At 46.4% G+C, this 15257-nt stretch overlaps 1 protein-coding gene across 1 annotated transcript in view; it reads left to right on the plus strand.

Annotated features, from left to right (window-relative positions):
* CDYL2 (chromodomain Y like 2) overlaps window positions 1-15257 on the plus strand; it is a 164183-nt gene that overhangs the window by 97195 nt on the left and 51731 nt on the right. The window contains exon 2 of the mRNA XM_047711583.1: window positions 9632-10220. Within this exon, the coding sequence (XP_047567539.1) occupies window positions 9632-10220 (589 nt within the window). The remainder of the gene's footprint in view (window positions 1-9631; window positions 10221-15257) is intronic.

The raw sequence follows: 15257 nt of genomic DNA on the forward strand, positions 1-15257 counted from the left end.
ATCATATTTATATTATTTGTATTTCTTATATCCCTGTTTTCCATTTGCTTTATCTCCCATGTCTGAAATATTGAGTTTAAGTCTTCAGTTCAAATAGTTTCTATCAATTTCTATTGAATTTTTAAATAATTTTTTGATCTGTTATTCACTGAGGAAAAGTTCATGCCTGTTATCTATTTAGTGAGTATTTTTAATGGAGAAAATCTTCCTCTTCTATTTAATGCATTTTGCTCCTCAATTTTACATTGATGCTCTGTACAAAATTTGGTACTGCCTGATGTATCTTTGCTTACTTTTTTTTTTAAGATTCATCCATTCATTTTAGAAGTGAGAGAGTGTGCATGTGCATGAGTTGGGGGAGGGTCAGTGGGGCAGGGAGAGAGAGAAGCCCATGCAGATCCCCAGCCATGTGGAGTCTGTTGCAGTTCTCTATCCCATGACCTCAAGATTGTGACCTGAGCTGAAATCAAGAGTTGGTCGCCCAACCAACTGAGCCATCCATCCATGTGCCCTTATCTTTGCTTATTATTTTAATTTCTTTCTTCTTTTTTTTTTTTAAAGATTTTATTTATTTGTTTGACAGAGAAAGATCACAAGTAGGCAGAGAGGCAGGCAGAGAGAGAGAGGAAAGCAGGCTCCCCGCTGAGCAGAGAGCCCGATGTGGGACTCGATTCCCAGATCCCGAGATCATGACCTGAGCCAAAGGCAGAGGCTTAACCAACCGAGCCACCCAGGCGCCCCTATTATTTTAAGTTCTATCACTAAACAAATAAATAAATGATGAGTGCTTAAAATTAATAGGTTTTACGATTGTTGTTAATATTCAGAAGCTTTTTAAAAAAGTTTTAGTACAATTGTGTATACTAGATACTACACTTGTACTTTAAAAATAAAAATTAAAAAAAAAAAAAACATTTGGAGGGGCGCCTGGGTGACTCAGTCAGTTGAGTGTCTGCTTTCAGCTCAGGTTGTAATCTCAGAGTCCTGGTGATCGAGCCCTGAGTTGGGGGTCCCTGCTCAACAGGGAGTCTGCCTCTCCCTCTCCCATGTCCTCTCCTCCCGGGTTGTGCTCTCTCTCTCTCTCTCTGTCAAATAAATAAATAAAATCTAAAAACAGCTATTTGGAATAGTATTAGATTTTTAGAATTATGGAGATAGTACACAGAGTTCCCATATATCCTTTAACCAGTTTTCACAGTTAATGTACATTTTACATCATATACATCTATCAAAACTAAGAAATTAACATTGGTGCTGCATTATGAACTAAACTGTGGACTTCACCAGGATTTCACCAGTATTTTGTGAATGTCCTTTGCAGGATCTGGTCCAGCATCTGGTCATGACTTTCTCAGCACCCCTCTAATCCCAGACAGTATCCCCATCTTTGCTTTCATTACATGACCTCGTCACTTCTAAATGACTGGTCAGGTGTTTTTGCTTTGTAGATTGTTTCTCAGTCTGAGTTTGTCTGATGTTTCCTCAAGAGGTAATGGGTTTGAGGCATTATACTGCAGAGGAAAGTGCCCTTCTAAGTGAAGTGTGTTGGAGTATGCATGGCACCGACATGTTTTTTCATGGGTGAGATAACCTTGAACACTGGTTTGCCAGGTCTCTCCACTGTACAGCTACTGTTTCTCCCTTCATATAGTCTACTCATTAGAAAAGTTCTTGAGTCCTGTTGCTCAAGGGGAGAGGAATTAAGCTCCATCCCCTAAAGGAGGGGTATCAATTCATGGGCATCTGTTAAAAATTACCATGGTAGTTAATAAGTATATTAGGAGGATACTTTGATGCTATACAAGTATCTATTTCTTTTTAAAGTTTTATCCATTAATTTTAGATCTTAGATCGGTGGATCTTGACTGTAGCAGTTTTTTTCTCTGGTATTCCAGTAGGGATTTTCCTGTTTGCCTTATTCTTTTTACATTGATTATTTGGAATTCTTCTGCAACAAATATTGGTCTTTTCTACTCCATTTGTTTATTTATTCCAGAGTCAGCAGACTTTTTCTCTAATAAGCCAGATAGCTTTTTAGACTTGATGGGTCTGTAACATTTTAGACCTTACGGGTCTTGCAGTCTCTGGTACACTTTAGTGGTTTGGAACACCCACAGATAATACATAAATGAATGGGCCTGGGTATGTTCCGAGATATCTTTATTTTTAAAAACAGGCCTTGGGCCGGATTTGGCCTGCAGGCAACTTCTGATAAGTAATTCATTTATTTATAACAGATGAACTCATGGATATTTATTTTACTCTTTGGGTTATAAATGTAGTACTATCACTATTTATTTTCTTATTCAAATTGTTCTAGCTTTGGCCACTGGGAGCTCTTTCGGTTGGTTCCTTTTGGCATTTTCCCATCATTTGAAGCTTATTTATTTAATTTTTAAATACTTTCTTATTTTCTGGCACTGCAGGATCCTTGAGGTCATTTTTTAACTGGGCGGTTATATGTATTTTGTTCCTTAGCACATGAGATATCTTCCCCTTCCTTTTCATCTGAAGGTCCACTTCACTGGTTTTAGAATTCCTAAGTTTACAATATTTATTTTTTTCAATTTTTATTCTGGTATTTTAATGTTCTCTGAAGTAAACCTGATTTTTTTCTCCAACCATTTTGGATAGGGGAGAGTTGGGGTGTGAGAGTGGGGAGTTCAATTTTTTGAAATTAAGAAGTTTTGTAGGGTACCTGGGTGGTTCAGTTGGTTAAGTGTCTGCCTTCAGCTCAGTTCACGATCTCAGGGTCCTGGGATTGAGCCCCGCATTGGGCTCTAGCTCAGCGAGGGGTCTGCTTCTCCCACTGCCCTTCCCCTCAACTCATGATCTCTCTCAAATAAACAAACAAACAAACAAATAAATAAATAAAATCTTTTTTAAAAAGTTTTTTAAGAATAGGAATAAAGGAATTAAGTCAATTTATTCTCAACCTCTGCCTCCCCCATCATTGAGCTCTTTCCTTGACGTACAGACTTAAGATACAGAGATTTCTCATGGTAGGCCTTATTCATGTTCTTGCCCCATTTTGTTTTTTTTTTCTCCCACCAGACTTACCTTGGTTAGATCTCTGCTGACCCTCTTGGATGTCTGTTTCTCATGTTCCATAAGGTTTTCTTTAAGAACCACTGTGTCCTTGGAAAGCTTTTTAAGTGCCTTGTCTCCCTCAGGGATTTGATTTTCTGTATGTTGGTGTTGATTCTGTCCTTTCCTGGTTCCGATGGGAATTTTATTTCTTTGCTTGTGTTTTTCTTTTCGTTTCCTTACATCCTTTCTTATGTAAATGAGCCTTTCATTTCCGGCTCCTACTCAGCCTATTGGTTTCATTTCATCATTTACCTTTCCTTCTCTCTCTTGTAAAAACAGAGCTCATATTTTCTGCCACCTTTGAAAACACGACACAAACCCTATGTAAAAATGCAGTAGTGCTTTTCCTCGTTAAAATGATTTTACCGAGAACCTTTAGTGATGATCAAGTTCTGATATGATTTAGAAATTCTCATGAATGTGTCTGTGACTAATGTTGTTGTTGCCAGGTTTTGCCTGCATGTTCTTTTTTTTTTTTTTTAAGATTTTATTTATTTATTTGACAGAGAGAGATCACAAGTAGACAGAGAGGCAGGCAGAGAGAGAGAGAGAGAGAGGGAAGCAGGCACCCCGCTAAGCAGAGAGCCCGATGCGGGACTCGATCCCAGGACCCTGAGATCATGACCTGAGCCGAAGGCAGCGGCTTAATCCACTGAGCCACCCAGGCGCCCCCTGCCTGCATGTTCTTGATCAAAGAGAGTTCTGTCTGGTTCAGTGTTTTCCAGTTGAGGGGTATGGGAATTTCTCTTGGTCTCTCATCACTTGGATGTTACTGAGTCCCCCCTAGACTCACCTGGAGGCTAGTTAAATTACACGACTCTGAGCCGAATTTCTTGGTCCAGCAGCTATTTCTCTAGTGTAGTTTTGCTGGACTGAGTGAGAAATGCTGCCTGTTTATACTGCCTTCTTGGATGAGATAATCTGAAACAATCAGTCTTCCCGACCTAAAACAGCCCATACCTAGTTGCTTCTCGGTCTTGTCCTATCTTTACCCTTGCCAAGGACCTCATACCCTGAGTTGTAATAATGGGGTTCCTTTGCCTTTCTATGCCCAAGGAAGTTGTCCCAGGATGTTGGAAGGATGCAGAAAGAGAGGTCCTTTCAGGTGTGGGGCTTGAGGTCCAGAATCTGGGGATGTCTGTGGCTGGCTGCTCTGACATATGTGTGGGCACACAGCAGGCCTGGGCCTTTTTCTTTATTCTCTCTTGCTCTTGCTCTTGGCATTCAGAGGAAAGTCATGTCTTAGTAACACTAAGTTTATCATTCTAGTCCCATATGGCGTGGGAGGCATTCCTTCAAGAGTCTGGAAAACCTTTGGTAACCCTGGGTTTCTGAGCTACTGTAATTTCATATACTGTTCTTGTTTGGTGGGAAGCTGGAGTAGGAATATGATTGATGGTTAATCTGTTTCCATTTGAACCAACAGAGAATTGGAGCAGAAGGGGAGGGAGGCCCCCATGGCAAGCTCGGAGATCAGGCCCAAGAGGCTACTCCTAAGCCACGTATCGGTGCTTTAGGTCTTCTGTGACCTTGGCAGCGCTGAGGGCAAGTGTCTGAAACTATAGATACGCTGTCAGGGTGGGTCCTCAGCCAGGTTGGGCCTACTGGGCATGAGTGGATAGTGGGTGTAATGCACTCACTGAAAGCATGGGGTTTGGAGCCAAGATGCTTTGGGCCAAGTCTTCGCTCTCCACTGATTGTCGGAGGTGGGGTCTTAGCCAAGGGCCTTAACCTCTCAGTGCCTCAGTTTTATCCTCTGTTAAAAAAGGGAGAGAATAGGGGCACCTGGGTGGCTCAGTGGGTTAAGCCACTGCCTTCGGCTCAGGTCATGATCTCGGAGTCCTGGGATCGAGCCCCGCATTGGGCTCTCTGCTCTCTCGGGGAGCCTGCTTCCTCCTCTCTGCCTGCCTCTCTGCCTGCTTGTGATCTCTCTGTCAAATAAAAAAAAAAAAAAAAAAGGGAGAGAATAAAATGACCTGCCTCATTGGGTTATTTTGAAAATTGAATGAGTCTGTGTACATGATATATAGTCAATCTGTAGGTATCACATACATTTGACCCGCCTGCTAGTGGAAGGCTGAAGAGGAATGTGGGGAGTGACCTCTCTCTACTTGGAAAGGCCTGTCCCTGGTTCAAATTTTTTCCACCTCTGAAGGCCCTATTCGGTGTTAGCTTAACTTGTTCTTTCTCACAGGAGCCTTTCCTGCCCGTCTGACCTGGAGTAGCCCTGTTCCCTCCGTCACTGTTTCCTGTCTTACATTCTTTTCACTGTCACTTGTTTCCACACGTTACTTCATGCTGGCTCATTTAAGGAGTGTGTCCCCCCCTCCCCAGCCCGATGGCTTCCTCCTGGTGAGATGTGGCCCAGGGGCTGAGGACTCAGGCTGGGGACTCTCACGAATGAGGGGTCCCATCTTGGCTCACCACCTACTGACTCCGTGATCCAGAGAAAGTCACCTACCTTCTCTGAGCCTCAGCTTTCTCCCATGTCCAAGGGTGAGGGTCATGCCCAGCTGCCAGCCTGGGTATGAAGGTGAAGTCTCAAAACTCATAAGTGCTCAGCACAGTTCCTGGGACAGCATGTACCAGTAAAGGTGATTATCATCATTACTGTTCCTAATGAGACAGCCATCAGCTCGTCATGGCGGTGCTGGTAATAATTGCATTGGAAGCTCCCTGTCCCCGCCTGCCATAGGAGAGTGTCTCATGCTGGCTGGGATCACAGGGAGTAAATGTTAATTAATGATTTGGCTGAACTCTGAGAAACAGTTCAAGGTCTCAGATTGCTTATCTTTGAAAGAAAGGACCTGGTAGGTGTGTGTGAGCCCACAAGTTTTTAATATCATTCATGTGTTTGTCAGTAATTACAAGGGGAGGGAATTGATGGCGGTCTCCATTTGGAGGGACTGGGTTTCAGGTGGTGCAGGAGGCCTTGTGCCGGTGAGGTGGGAGAGGGCACAGGATGGGCCCACCAGAAGCTGGAGGCCCGGGTCTGTGTTTTCAGGAGGTGTGAGGTGTTAGGGGACAGCCGAGGAGGCTGGGGGAGCCTTAGCAAGACCACGTCCTAAATAACGTGAACTTTTGTTATCACCAGTACAAATTAGAATTCTGGTTCTGTTTGAGAGTCTCCTGAGAAGAAAAGGAAAAGAGGGTCAGAAAACCTATATAGGGATGTAAAGAAGGAAATTAGGTCCCAGGAGACTGCAGGTTCCAAGTATGATGGGAAATTCTGAGCCAACTTTCTTCTGAGCTCCTTGTGAGCATTTTGGTCTTTCAATAAAAGCAGTTCATTTTGTGAACCTGGAAGAAATAGTCTTTGTGAACCTATTTTACAGACGGGGAGACTGAGGCCTAGAGAAATTGGGCAACTTGCCCAGGGTCATGTGGATAGAAAGTGGCAGAGCCAATAGTTTCCCCCTACACATCAGGCTATTAGGGATGGTCCTGTTAATATTATTTGTTGTGGGGGGCACCTGGGTGGCTCAGTAGGTTAGGCACCCAACTCTTGGTTTCAGCTCAAGTCACGATCTCAGGGTGGTAAGATCGAGCCCTGCACTAGGCTCCATGCCCAGTATGGAGTTTGCTTGAGATTCTCTCCTTCTCCCTCTGCCTTTCCCCCTGCTCATGTGCACACACACACTCTCTCTAGATAAATAAAGAAAATATTTTTTAAAAATACTATTTGTTGTTGGTATTGGGTTAATTTAAGTAGAAATGGCTGTCAGACTACCCAGTGGCTTTGTGCATGGGACCAGAAGTGGTGGCAATGGCCCTTCTGTTTCCCATTTGTGACTCATTCTTCCAGTAACTAGGAGGGAAGAAACCAAGTCCCTCACCCGCAGTGTGGTCCTCAGTAGCTGTGTGGACACTGTGCCCTTGCTGACTCCCCAGGTTTCTTGAGTAAGGCTGTTCAGCATAGCGATCTCCCATAATTAGAAGGACTTATGTAAGTAGGTTGACTCTCCTTCCCAGGGAGGAGTTGATTATCCTTAGGGGGTCATATTCTGCAGGGTGGAGAAACATTTATCTCTGGATACCACCGAAGTTTGTATTCACAGGAGGATAGGCAGGATTAAGTGACCTTTATTATGGAATGAAAAACTACTTATTTGTATATTCTCCACAACCACCCTGTGAAGTAGGTGCTGTCATTTCCTCCTTGCTTGATGAATCATATGAGGCCTAAAGAGGTTTAACTTGCTCAAGAACACATAATAAAAGGCTTACCAGGAGATTTAAACCAGATAGGCTTGTTCTATAGCCTTATACTAGGTCTGTTTTGATAAGTGAGTGCTATCCATCTGTCCACATATCCATTTCTGAACTCACGTCTTTACGCTCCCTTGCACCCATGAATCCAGTCATCTGTCTATTTATCCATCCTTGCATTCCCCCCACAATTCCACTCTCCACCCATGTGTCCATCCATCCCTCAGCCATCCATTTTTCCATCCATCCATCCCTCCCTCCATCCATCCATCCACCTGCCCACCTACCCATTGTGTTGACTGTTTGTCTAACATGGTTTTCTGCTTCATCCTGGGGAAGAAGTTTCTCCATATGCTTTCTGAAGCTGGAGACCTCCATGCCAACACAAATCCCTTAGCTCCTTAAAAATATCTGGGCTTCCTTCTGATACTCCTAGGTTGGTGTTCTTGAGAATGCTGCTATTTCGGGCAGGGCCAGGGTACTGTTCACCTTCCTCGCTCTATAAACCTGCAGAGTGTTTTTCCCTTCAAAGACCTCCAAATGTTCAAGGCTGCAGGCTCTTCTAGGAAGAAGAGACTCTGGACTTTCTGAAACATCATTACAAGTGACAACTCAGCTAGCCCCATTCCTTGATCCAGAGATTGGGAAACTGCATTAGTCTGGCATGGTTTTACTTTTTAAAACTGTTATAGAGTTTGTGTGATACATCTAAAAATTATGTAATAAATCTAAAACAGATGTTCACAGAGCATTTTGTAAGGAAAGGAATTTTAATAGAAATAGGCTAATTTGATTGTAGATAAATCAATTAAGGAAACCATTTAAATTGTCTCTGAAGAAGCAGTGTTATGAAGAGGCCGTATGGCCTAGCCATTTGCATATTTATTAAGTGCAAAGCAGTGAAAATCATTTAATTATTTTCCATAGCCTCTGTTGTACATCAACCATTGGGAAACAATCTCACTTTTCTCCTTTTTTTTTTTTTTTTACTTTTTATTGTGGAAAATTTTAATCATAAAAATTCAGACATGTACACATAACAGTCCTGTAATGGACCCCCATGCACTTGGTACTCGTCTTGAAAAATGATCAGTTAAACCTGTTTTCATTTCTTCTTTCTCATCTTGTTTTTCTACTCATGAGTTTCAAGGGCATATTCCTCGTTCATTAATTTCTTTGGGTCAGAATTCCATTGTGTTGATATTAAAATGTAATGAACTTTTGAATGTAGGTGTTTTACTTTTTCATCAAAATTTAGCTTTTTGGGGGGTAGAGCATTGGGAATTTTCTTTTTTTTTTTTTAATTTAAAGAATTTCACATCTAGTGCAAAGTTGAAATCTTCCCCTTGACTGACCGGTTATTAGCATTAGGACTGGCATTTTTCTACGTGTGCTCTCCCATGAGAATCCTTGGAAACTGGGCAGATTTTTGTACCTTTGAAGGTATGTAGACAGGGACACATGGCTTTAGACCCCAACAAATAGAGATTTAGGTCTCAACTCTTAGCCCTGCATTGGAGGCTGAGGGAGCTTACTGTGGTTGGGGGCAGGGAGGGATAATGGGCTTTGTCGATTCAAGTCAGTTTTGGGCAGTAAGGAAGATTTTTGTAGTTGCGAAAGTTGGCGTGGCCTTGTGATTAAGAAAATAAGTCGGTGGTAAGAGTGGTTCAAATCCCAGCTCTGCCCTTATCAGCTTGGAACTTGGTTGGGTGACCTAATCTCCCCGAAGCTTCATTTCCTCCGTGTAGACTGGGGATAGAAGGAACACCTGTTTCCCTGGATTGTCGTCAGGGGAAAATGAAATGGGACCATCCGTGCCCGGCGTTTAGTACCTGGCCAATGAGTGTGATTAAGCATTCGTATTATTACAAATAAGGGTACATTTAGCATAGTGCCTACCATGTAAGTGCTCCATAAATGTTACTTACGTAAGTAAGGGTGAAAAAGTCACACCAAATTGGTCTTTAAATGTCTGATTTTACTTTGGTGCAATGAAATGAATAAAGAACTTTAGTGAAAGCTCGCACTGTGATTTCAAGCAAGAGTAAACCTCGGATGGACAGGCAGATGCCACCAGCCGGGCATGGCATCACACAGTTGTCATGGGAAACAGCCAAGGGCCTCTGGTTCCATTCGGTGGTGTCCTAAAATAAGCCAGCCTTCTTGAGCACCCCTGGGAAGTGTCAGCTTCCAGTGTTGCACGGCTCGCCCCCGGGGTTGGGCAGGTGCTTCTGTTGTGAGTGTGGACTTTGTCCTCTTGTTCCCCAGGACTAATTTCTCTCCTCTCTGCTTTCTTTCCTCTCTTTGCTCACTTCCTTATCTTGTGTCCCAGGTCGAAAGGATTGTAGACAAGAGGAAGAACAAGAAAGGGAAATGGGAGTATCTTATCCGATGGAAAGGCTACGGAAGCACGGAAGACACGTGGGAGCCAGAGCACCACCTGTTGCACTGTGAGGAGTTTATCGACGAATTCAACGGGCTGCACGTTTCCAAGGACAAACGGATCAAGTCAGGGAAGCAGGCCAGCGCCTCCAAGCTCCTGCGTGACGGCCGGGGCCCGTCGGTGGAGAAACTCTCCCACAGACCTTCAGAATCTGGGAAGAGCAAAGGGACTTCCCACAAACGGAAGCGTATCAACCCTTCCCTGTCCAAGCCAAAAAAAGGCTATTCAGCTAAGCCCCCCGTGGGAGGTGACAGGGCCACCAAGACAGTGTCTTACAGGACTACCCCCAGCGGTTTGCAGATAATGCCGCTGAAAAAGGCTCAGAATGGCATGGAGAATGGGGATGCCAGCTCTGAGAAGGACGAGAGGCACTTTGGAAATGGGTCCCACCAGCCTGGCTTGGATTTGAATGACGTGGGAGAGCAGGAGCTGGCGGAATGTGGCGTCAACCACGCGGCACTGGCAGAGAACGGGCTCGGTACGTGGCTTGCCTTTCCTTCCTCTGAGGCTTTTCATGCAGCCCAGGGAGCTCTGTAAGACCCCCCCGCCCCATCTACCTCCACCCCAACACCCCTGACCCTTAGCTAGGTAGTAATTCCCCTTCCATCTCTCTCACCGAGGGCCATGTGGCCTTGGTCATAGGCCCACGCTGGTTACAGACACCTGTGCCCAGGGTGGGGGCGGGGAGGCCAAGCCACTGAGGCTCCAGCCAAGGCCTGTAATGGGCTGAAAATTCCTGACTGCTGGAACACACCAGGGCCATGGGAACCTCTCTTGAGCCCCCGTTGTGAGGGCAGCTCTAAGTCTCAGGTCACCCTCCGGGACCCGAGACTCCTGTCCCCAGAGGACATGCTTTCTTCCCAGGGCAGAGCGTGCTTTCTCATTGAGCCCTCACAGTATAGCCCAGAAAGGCGGGGTCTGTCCCTCTTCTCAGACCCAGTCTGGACTTGAAATTCTCCAAACCCGTTCTTACGCTGGAGCCTCTTGAGCGTCCTCTGTTGCTGGCCGGGGGGATCTGGCCTCATGTCTGCAGAGGTCCTGGACGGTGCCCTGACCCCACCCTCTGCCTGTTCTTTGGGTTTGCACCTTCTTCTTCCACCATGAAGCAATCCAGCAAAGGTTACATAATTCCTCCCTTTTACCAAGTGCCCACAGGTAAGGTTAAGGAAAGGGGAGGCAATGACCCAGGTAACTAAAACTCCCAAACCCGACATTTCCTTAGTAGTGAAATTACTCCTTGCCGGGGCCTTAGCAGCCCGGATCTTCCGGGTTAGCCGTCTGTATGGGTTGCGGGCGCACCCTCGTTTCTCAGATGCCCCGTGGTCTGGCTGGTGGCGTTTTTCTCTTTAGCTGCCAGAACCCTAAGCCTCGGGATGAGCGTGGACGACCCGTGCCCAACAGAGAAGGGACATCTGACACCCTGGTGGAACCAGAGTGTGTGTGGGCGTGGGGGTGTGGGGCACAGGTGAGACAGGCTGGCAGAGCTCCCAGGAGGGGGCGTGACGGAGGCAAACGCACAGGAACACGGTGGCGATGGCAGAGTGCGCGGTGCTCAGGGCCTGCCCCCGCCGCAGCGAGCGGGGATGTCTTCAGGGAGTCTTGCTGGGGAATCTGAGCGATCTGCTTTGAGGTTCCTCTTTCTCCAGAGAGAGGAATTTCACCCAAACAGGATTTATTTAGCAGTGTCTGCCCCAGATTGACTCACGTTCCCGTCTGGGGATCCCTGATGCTCACATGACTCTGCCTGCTAACATATGTAAAAGCTGTTTGTTTTAAAAATTCATCTCTCGGGGAGGAGTGGGCTTGTGTAAATGAGGCCTGGCATAAACATCCGTGTTTGACGTTCCCCTGACAGCTGCCCGGGGTGGAGGAATTCCCTGTCTTGGGGAGGACGGCTGCTGGGGGGGAGTTTCTGAGGCTTCTTGGGTGTGGACGCAAGGAGTGTGGGCGTGATGCCCCGCACCCTGGCTGGTGGCCGTCCTCTGCCCTGCTCAGAGCGTGGCTGCCCCGAGAGTGGCAGGAGAAGCACGAGGGGGGACGGTTTGCTGACTGTAGCCACCAGCCTGGGGGGTGCAACAGAGAAGCACATCGGTAGAGAAGTGTAGGTGCGCGTCTCATTCCATGTGACTTTCCAAAGTGGGGCAAGCTCCTAGCCATGTGCTCTCCGTCTTTGGGCCTCATCGATGCCCTCTGGTTCATGACCTCCCACTGGGGCACGGTGCCCCACAGCCAAGCGGGGGAAGGTGAGGATGAGCCTGCTGGCCTTGTTAAATCCCAGTCTTCACTCCGGAATGCTTCTCTAGACCTTTCTCGTCTCTGGTCTCTTATTGGCCTCATTTTTCCCCCCGACGTTGAATGTTCTCTACTTGGGCGTGTACCCGGATAGCGAGCAGCAAGCTACCTACCTCTGTTTTGTTCTGTTTGGAGGGTGTTCTCAGAGGGCTCTTTGGCTTAATTACATTGCATAGTATTGGTGTCCTTGACGGTCCCCTGTAAGGTTAAAGCTGAGGTTCTCAGATTTTATGTGTGTACGATTATGTGGCGCCTTGTTAACAATGACGGTCCCATAGAATCTGACTTACAAAGTCTGGGGCAGAGCCCAGAAGGTGGGTTTTTAATAAGCACCCCAGGTGACTCTAATGCATTTGAAACGTGCTCTGTGGCAAACCGGGGGTGGCAGTTAAGGCTCACATCAGATGTCAGTTTAAGTCAGTTCAAGCTTTTAAAAAAAAATTTTTTTTTTTTAATTCTTAGCACTTCCTAAGGGCTAGTTACCACACTAGGTGCTTGGAGCAATAAACTGATAGGTAGGGACTTCTCCCAGTAAGATGAGAGTGGCTGGCTCCAGGTCAGCGTTGAGAGGTTCCTGAGGCCAGCTCAGCGGAAGAAGTAACATGTATATTACACGCATGGCACAGCTTTGCTAGGCCCACATTCACATCCTCTGTGATCACTGGGCTGATAAATTCTCCAGGCACTGTCAGCCTTTAACATTCTAGTTAGAACTAGCTTACTATCTTAGGTGTTAGGATAATGGGGGAAAGGAAAAGATTGGGAATCCGTACCGAAGACAGAAAGTGGTTTGGGGTTCTTAGATCGGACTCAAGACAGAGGGGTTCTGTGGTTCCGGAACTTGTCAGCAAGGGGTCAGAGGTGTAGTCAAGTAAAACCTGGCTCTGCTTATGATTTCAACCAGAGAAAAGCCTCGTTGAAGCCGGTGTCCGTGCCATGCAGAGATCTGAATGTTGTCTTCCTCCCCACCTTTCCCCACCTCCTCTGAGGATCCGGTTCCTCATGGCTCGAGGTGAGCCAGTGGGGTCTATAGCACAGAGGCGGGATTATCTTTGGCTGCCAGAAGGGGCTGGGGAGATCCTGGCTTCGCTTTCCCAGCATTTGTTTTGGGGGTGGGCCGTTGCTTTTTATATGATTTTAACTTCTCGTTGGTGAATTAAGGTTCTGCATACAGAAAAGCAACTTATGTAACACGTTACTCATTTACTGCTGACTTCCCTGATCTGTGCTGTGGGAACAAATGCTAAATCGGGGCTCTGGCGGGTGGTGTTTTGGTTTCAGCCTGCATTTTCCCCAGCAATGTTTGTGAAATGTGCGCAAGGACTGAGTACTGCTCTTGATTCGGACTCCTCTGGTAATGACAAATGGCTCTGTGGTCCAGGACCATCTGCCTCAGTATCCCTTGGGGAGCTTGTTAGAAATGGGCTCCACCCCAGTCGAATGAATCCAGATCTCAGGGGCAGGGTGTGGGTTATGCATTTCCAATGCAGAATTTTAACTATATGGTCATCTCAGAGGAAGTATTTGGTTTCTCCGCAGTGGTTCAGGGATCCGTTTGCTGGTAAAGCCGGTCACACGTTACATGTTAAGCTTGTGTAAGTGTGAATAGGATTTGGTCCCCCAAAGGTTTATAATCTGACATCACTTCTTCTTGCTGACACACTCTTCCACCAGGCATCTCTCTCTCTCTCTCTCTCTCTTTCTTTCTCTCTCCCTCTTTGTTTCTCTAAAATAGACCAGTTTCATCTGTATGGAAAAGCTGTTGAGTTAGCTGCCTTCTCTCATGGCCTGGTCCAGGAGAACCAGTTGGCACGCTCTTCTCTGAGCGGGCCGAAGCACCAGTACTTTCCAGATTCAGCGAGCCCCTAACCTGTGGAAGCATCCCTCACTCCGAGCCAGCGTTCCGCCCCGAGCACGAGCACTGCCCGCGGGCACCCAGCGTTCTCTGAATGTCCCTGAAGCTGGTAGCTTCGAGCGCTGGTGCTGAGCCCTTGGCCTCGCGTGCGCCTTCTTGGAATTCTGAGAAGCCGTTCCCTTGCGTCCCGACGACTGTTGACTGTCGTGCGGGCCCTGGAGCTCAGATGCTGCTTGGTTCAGTGTTTTCAGAATGGTTCCTATCATTGAATGAGTCATCCCACACAAACAGCCAGCATTTGCCATTTCTGTCCATTGATCTTTTAAAATGATCTCAGCTTTCACTTCTATAATGTTTGTTTATCTCTTCCCATGCCTCTTCCTGCACAATTTATTGTTTTGCCCTTCATTGATCATCGGGGAGTAAGCGTGTTTTAAAAGCACCTCAGGACTCAGCAGGAGCGTGGGTAGGGCCCTGTGGCTTCTAAGAACTTAGGGCTCTCACACATGGAGCCGGCATCAGAGTCCCCGAAGGGTGTATCAAAAACACAAGGCTGTTCTGCCAACCCTCCAGGGGTCTGATTCAGTAGAGGTGGAGTAGAGCCCGGGAGTCTGCCTTTCTAGAAGTTTCCCAGATGCTGCCGCTGGTCTGGGGACCCCACTTGCAGATCCATTGCTCCAGGCTAATGAGCACCAAGAGGGTTGAGATGAAAATGGCAGTTGTTGGTCCTTGACTGAGTGGAAGCCCTTCTGCTCTGGACCTTGAGTTGGCATTCGCGAGCATCCTAACGGGGAAAGTTTGTGAAATGAGTTAAGTTCAAAGTTTTATAGGATAAGAACTCTTCTTTGATGAGGCCTTGGGGTTTACAGAGCACTTTTTGTGATTCTCATACAGTCCTGAGAGCTAGCTGTGGCTGTTCTACCGATTTTACAGAGGAGGAGACCGAGGGTACATGTGCCCAGATTGGAACAAGGAGAGAAATCCAGGCAATTCGACTCCAGAGCTGGCCTCTACACCACTGCCCCTCCGGGTTGCGGGCAGTACAGGGCAGTCCCTAAAGCCCCGATCCCTGACAAACACATGCCCTGATTGCAGAGGGTGGGAGATCTGGGGCCGGGAGTGCTGATGGAGCATTTGAACTTGCCCTTCTTCCTTATTATTGGAACGATAGACTCTTTCTAAGCCTGAGATAGTGGGACTAACTCTGTGCCATTCAGTTTGAAACCCTGGATAAGATGGTCAATTCCCTAAAAAACAAAACAAAACAAAACAAAACAAAACAAAAACAACTTAAGGAAATGAACTCAAGGACGATGAACTTAAGGACGACCAGAAAACCTGAACAGGATCTATAACTATTAAAGAAAT

Source organism: Lutra lutra, chromosome 17, assembly GCF_902655055.1.
Source record: "Lutra lutra chromosome 17, mLutLut1.2, whole genome shotgun sequence".
Classification (NCBI taxonomy): domain Eukaryota; kingdom Metazoa; phylum Chordata; class Mammalia; order Carnivora; family Mustelidae; genus Lutra; species Lutra lutra.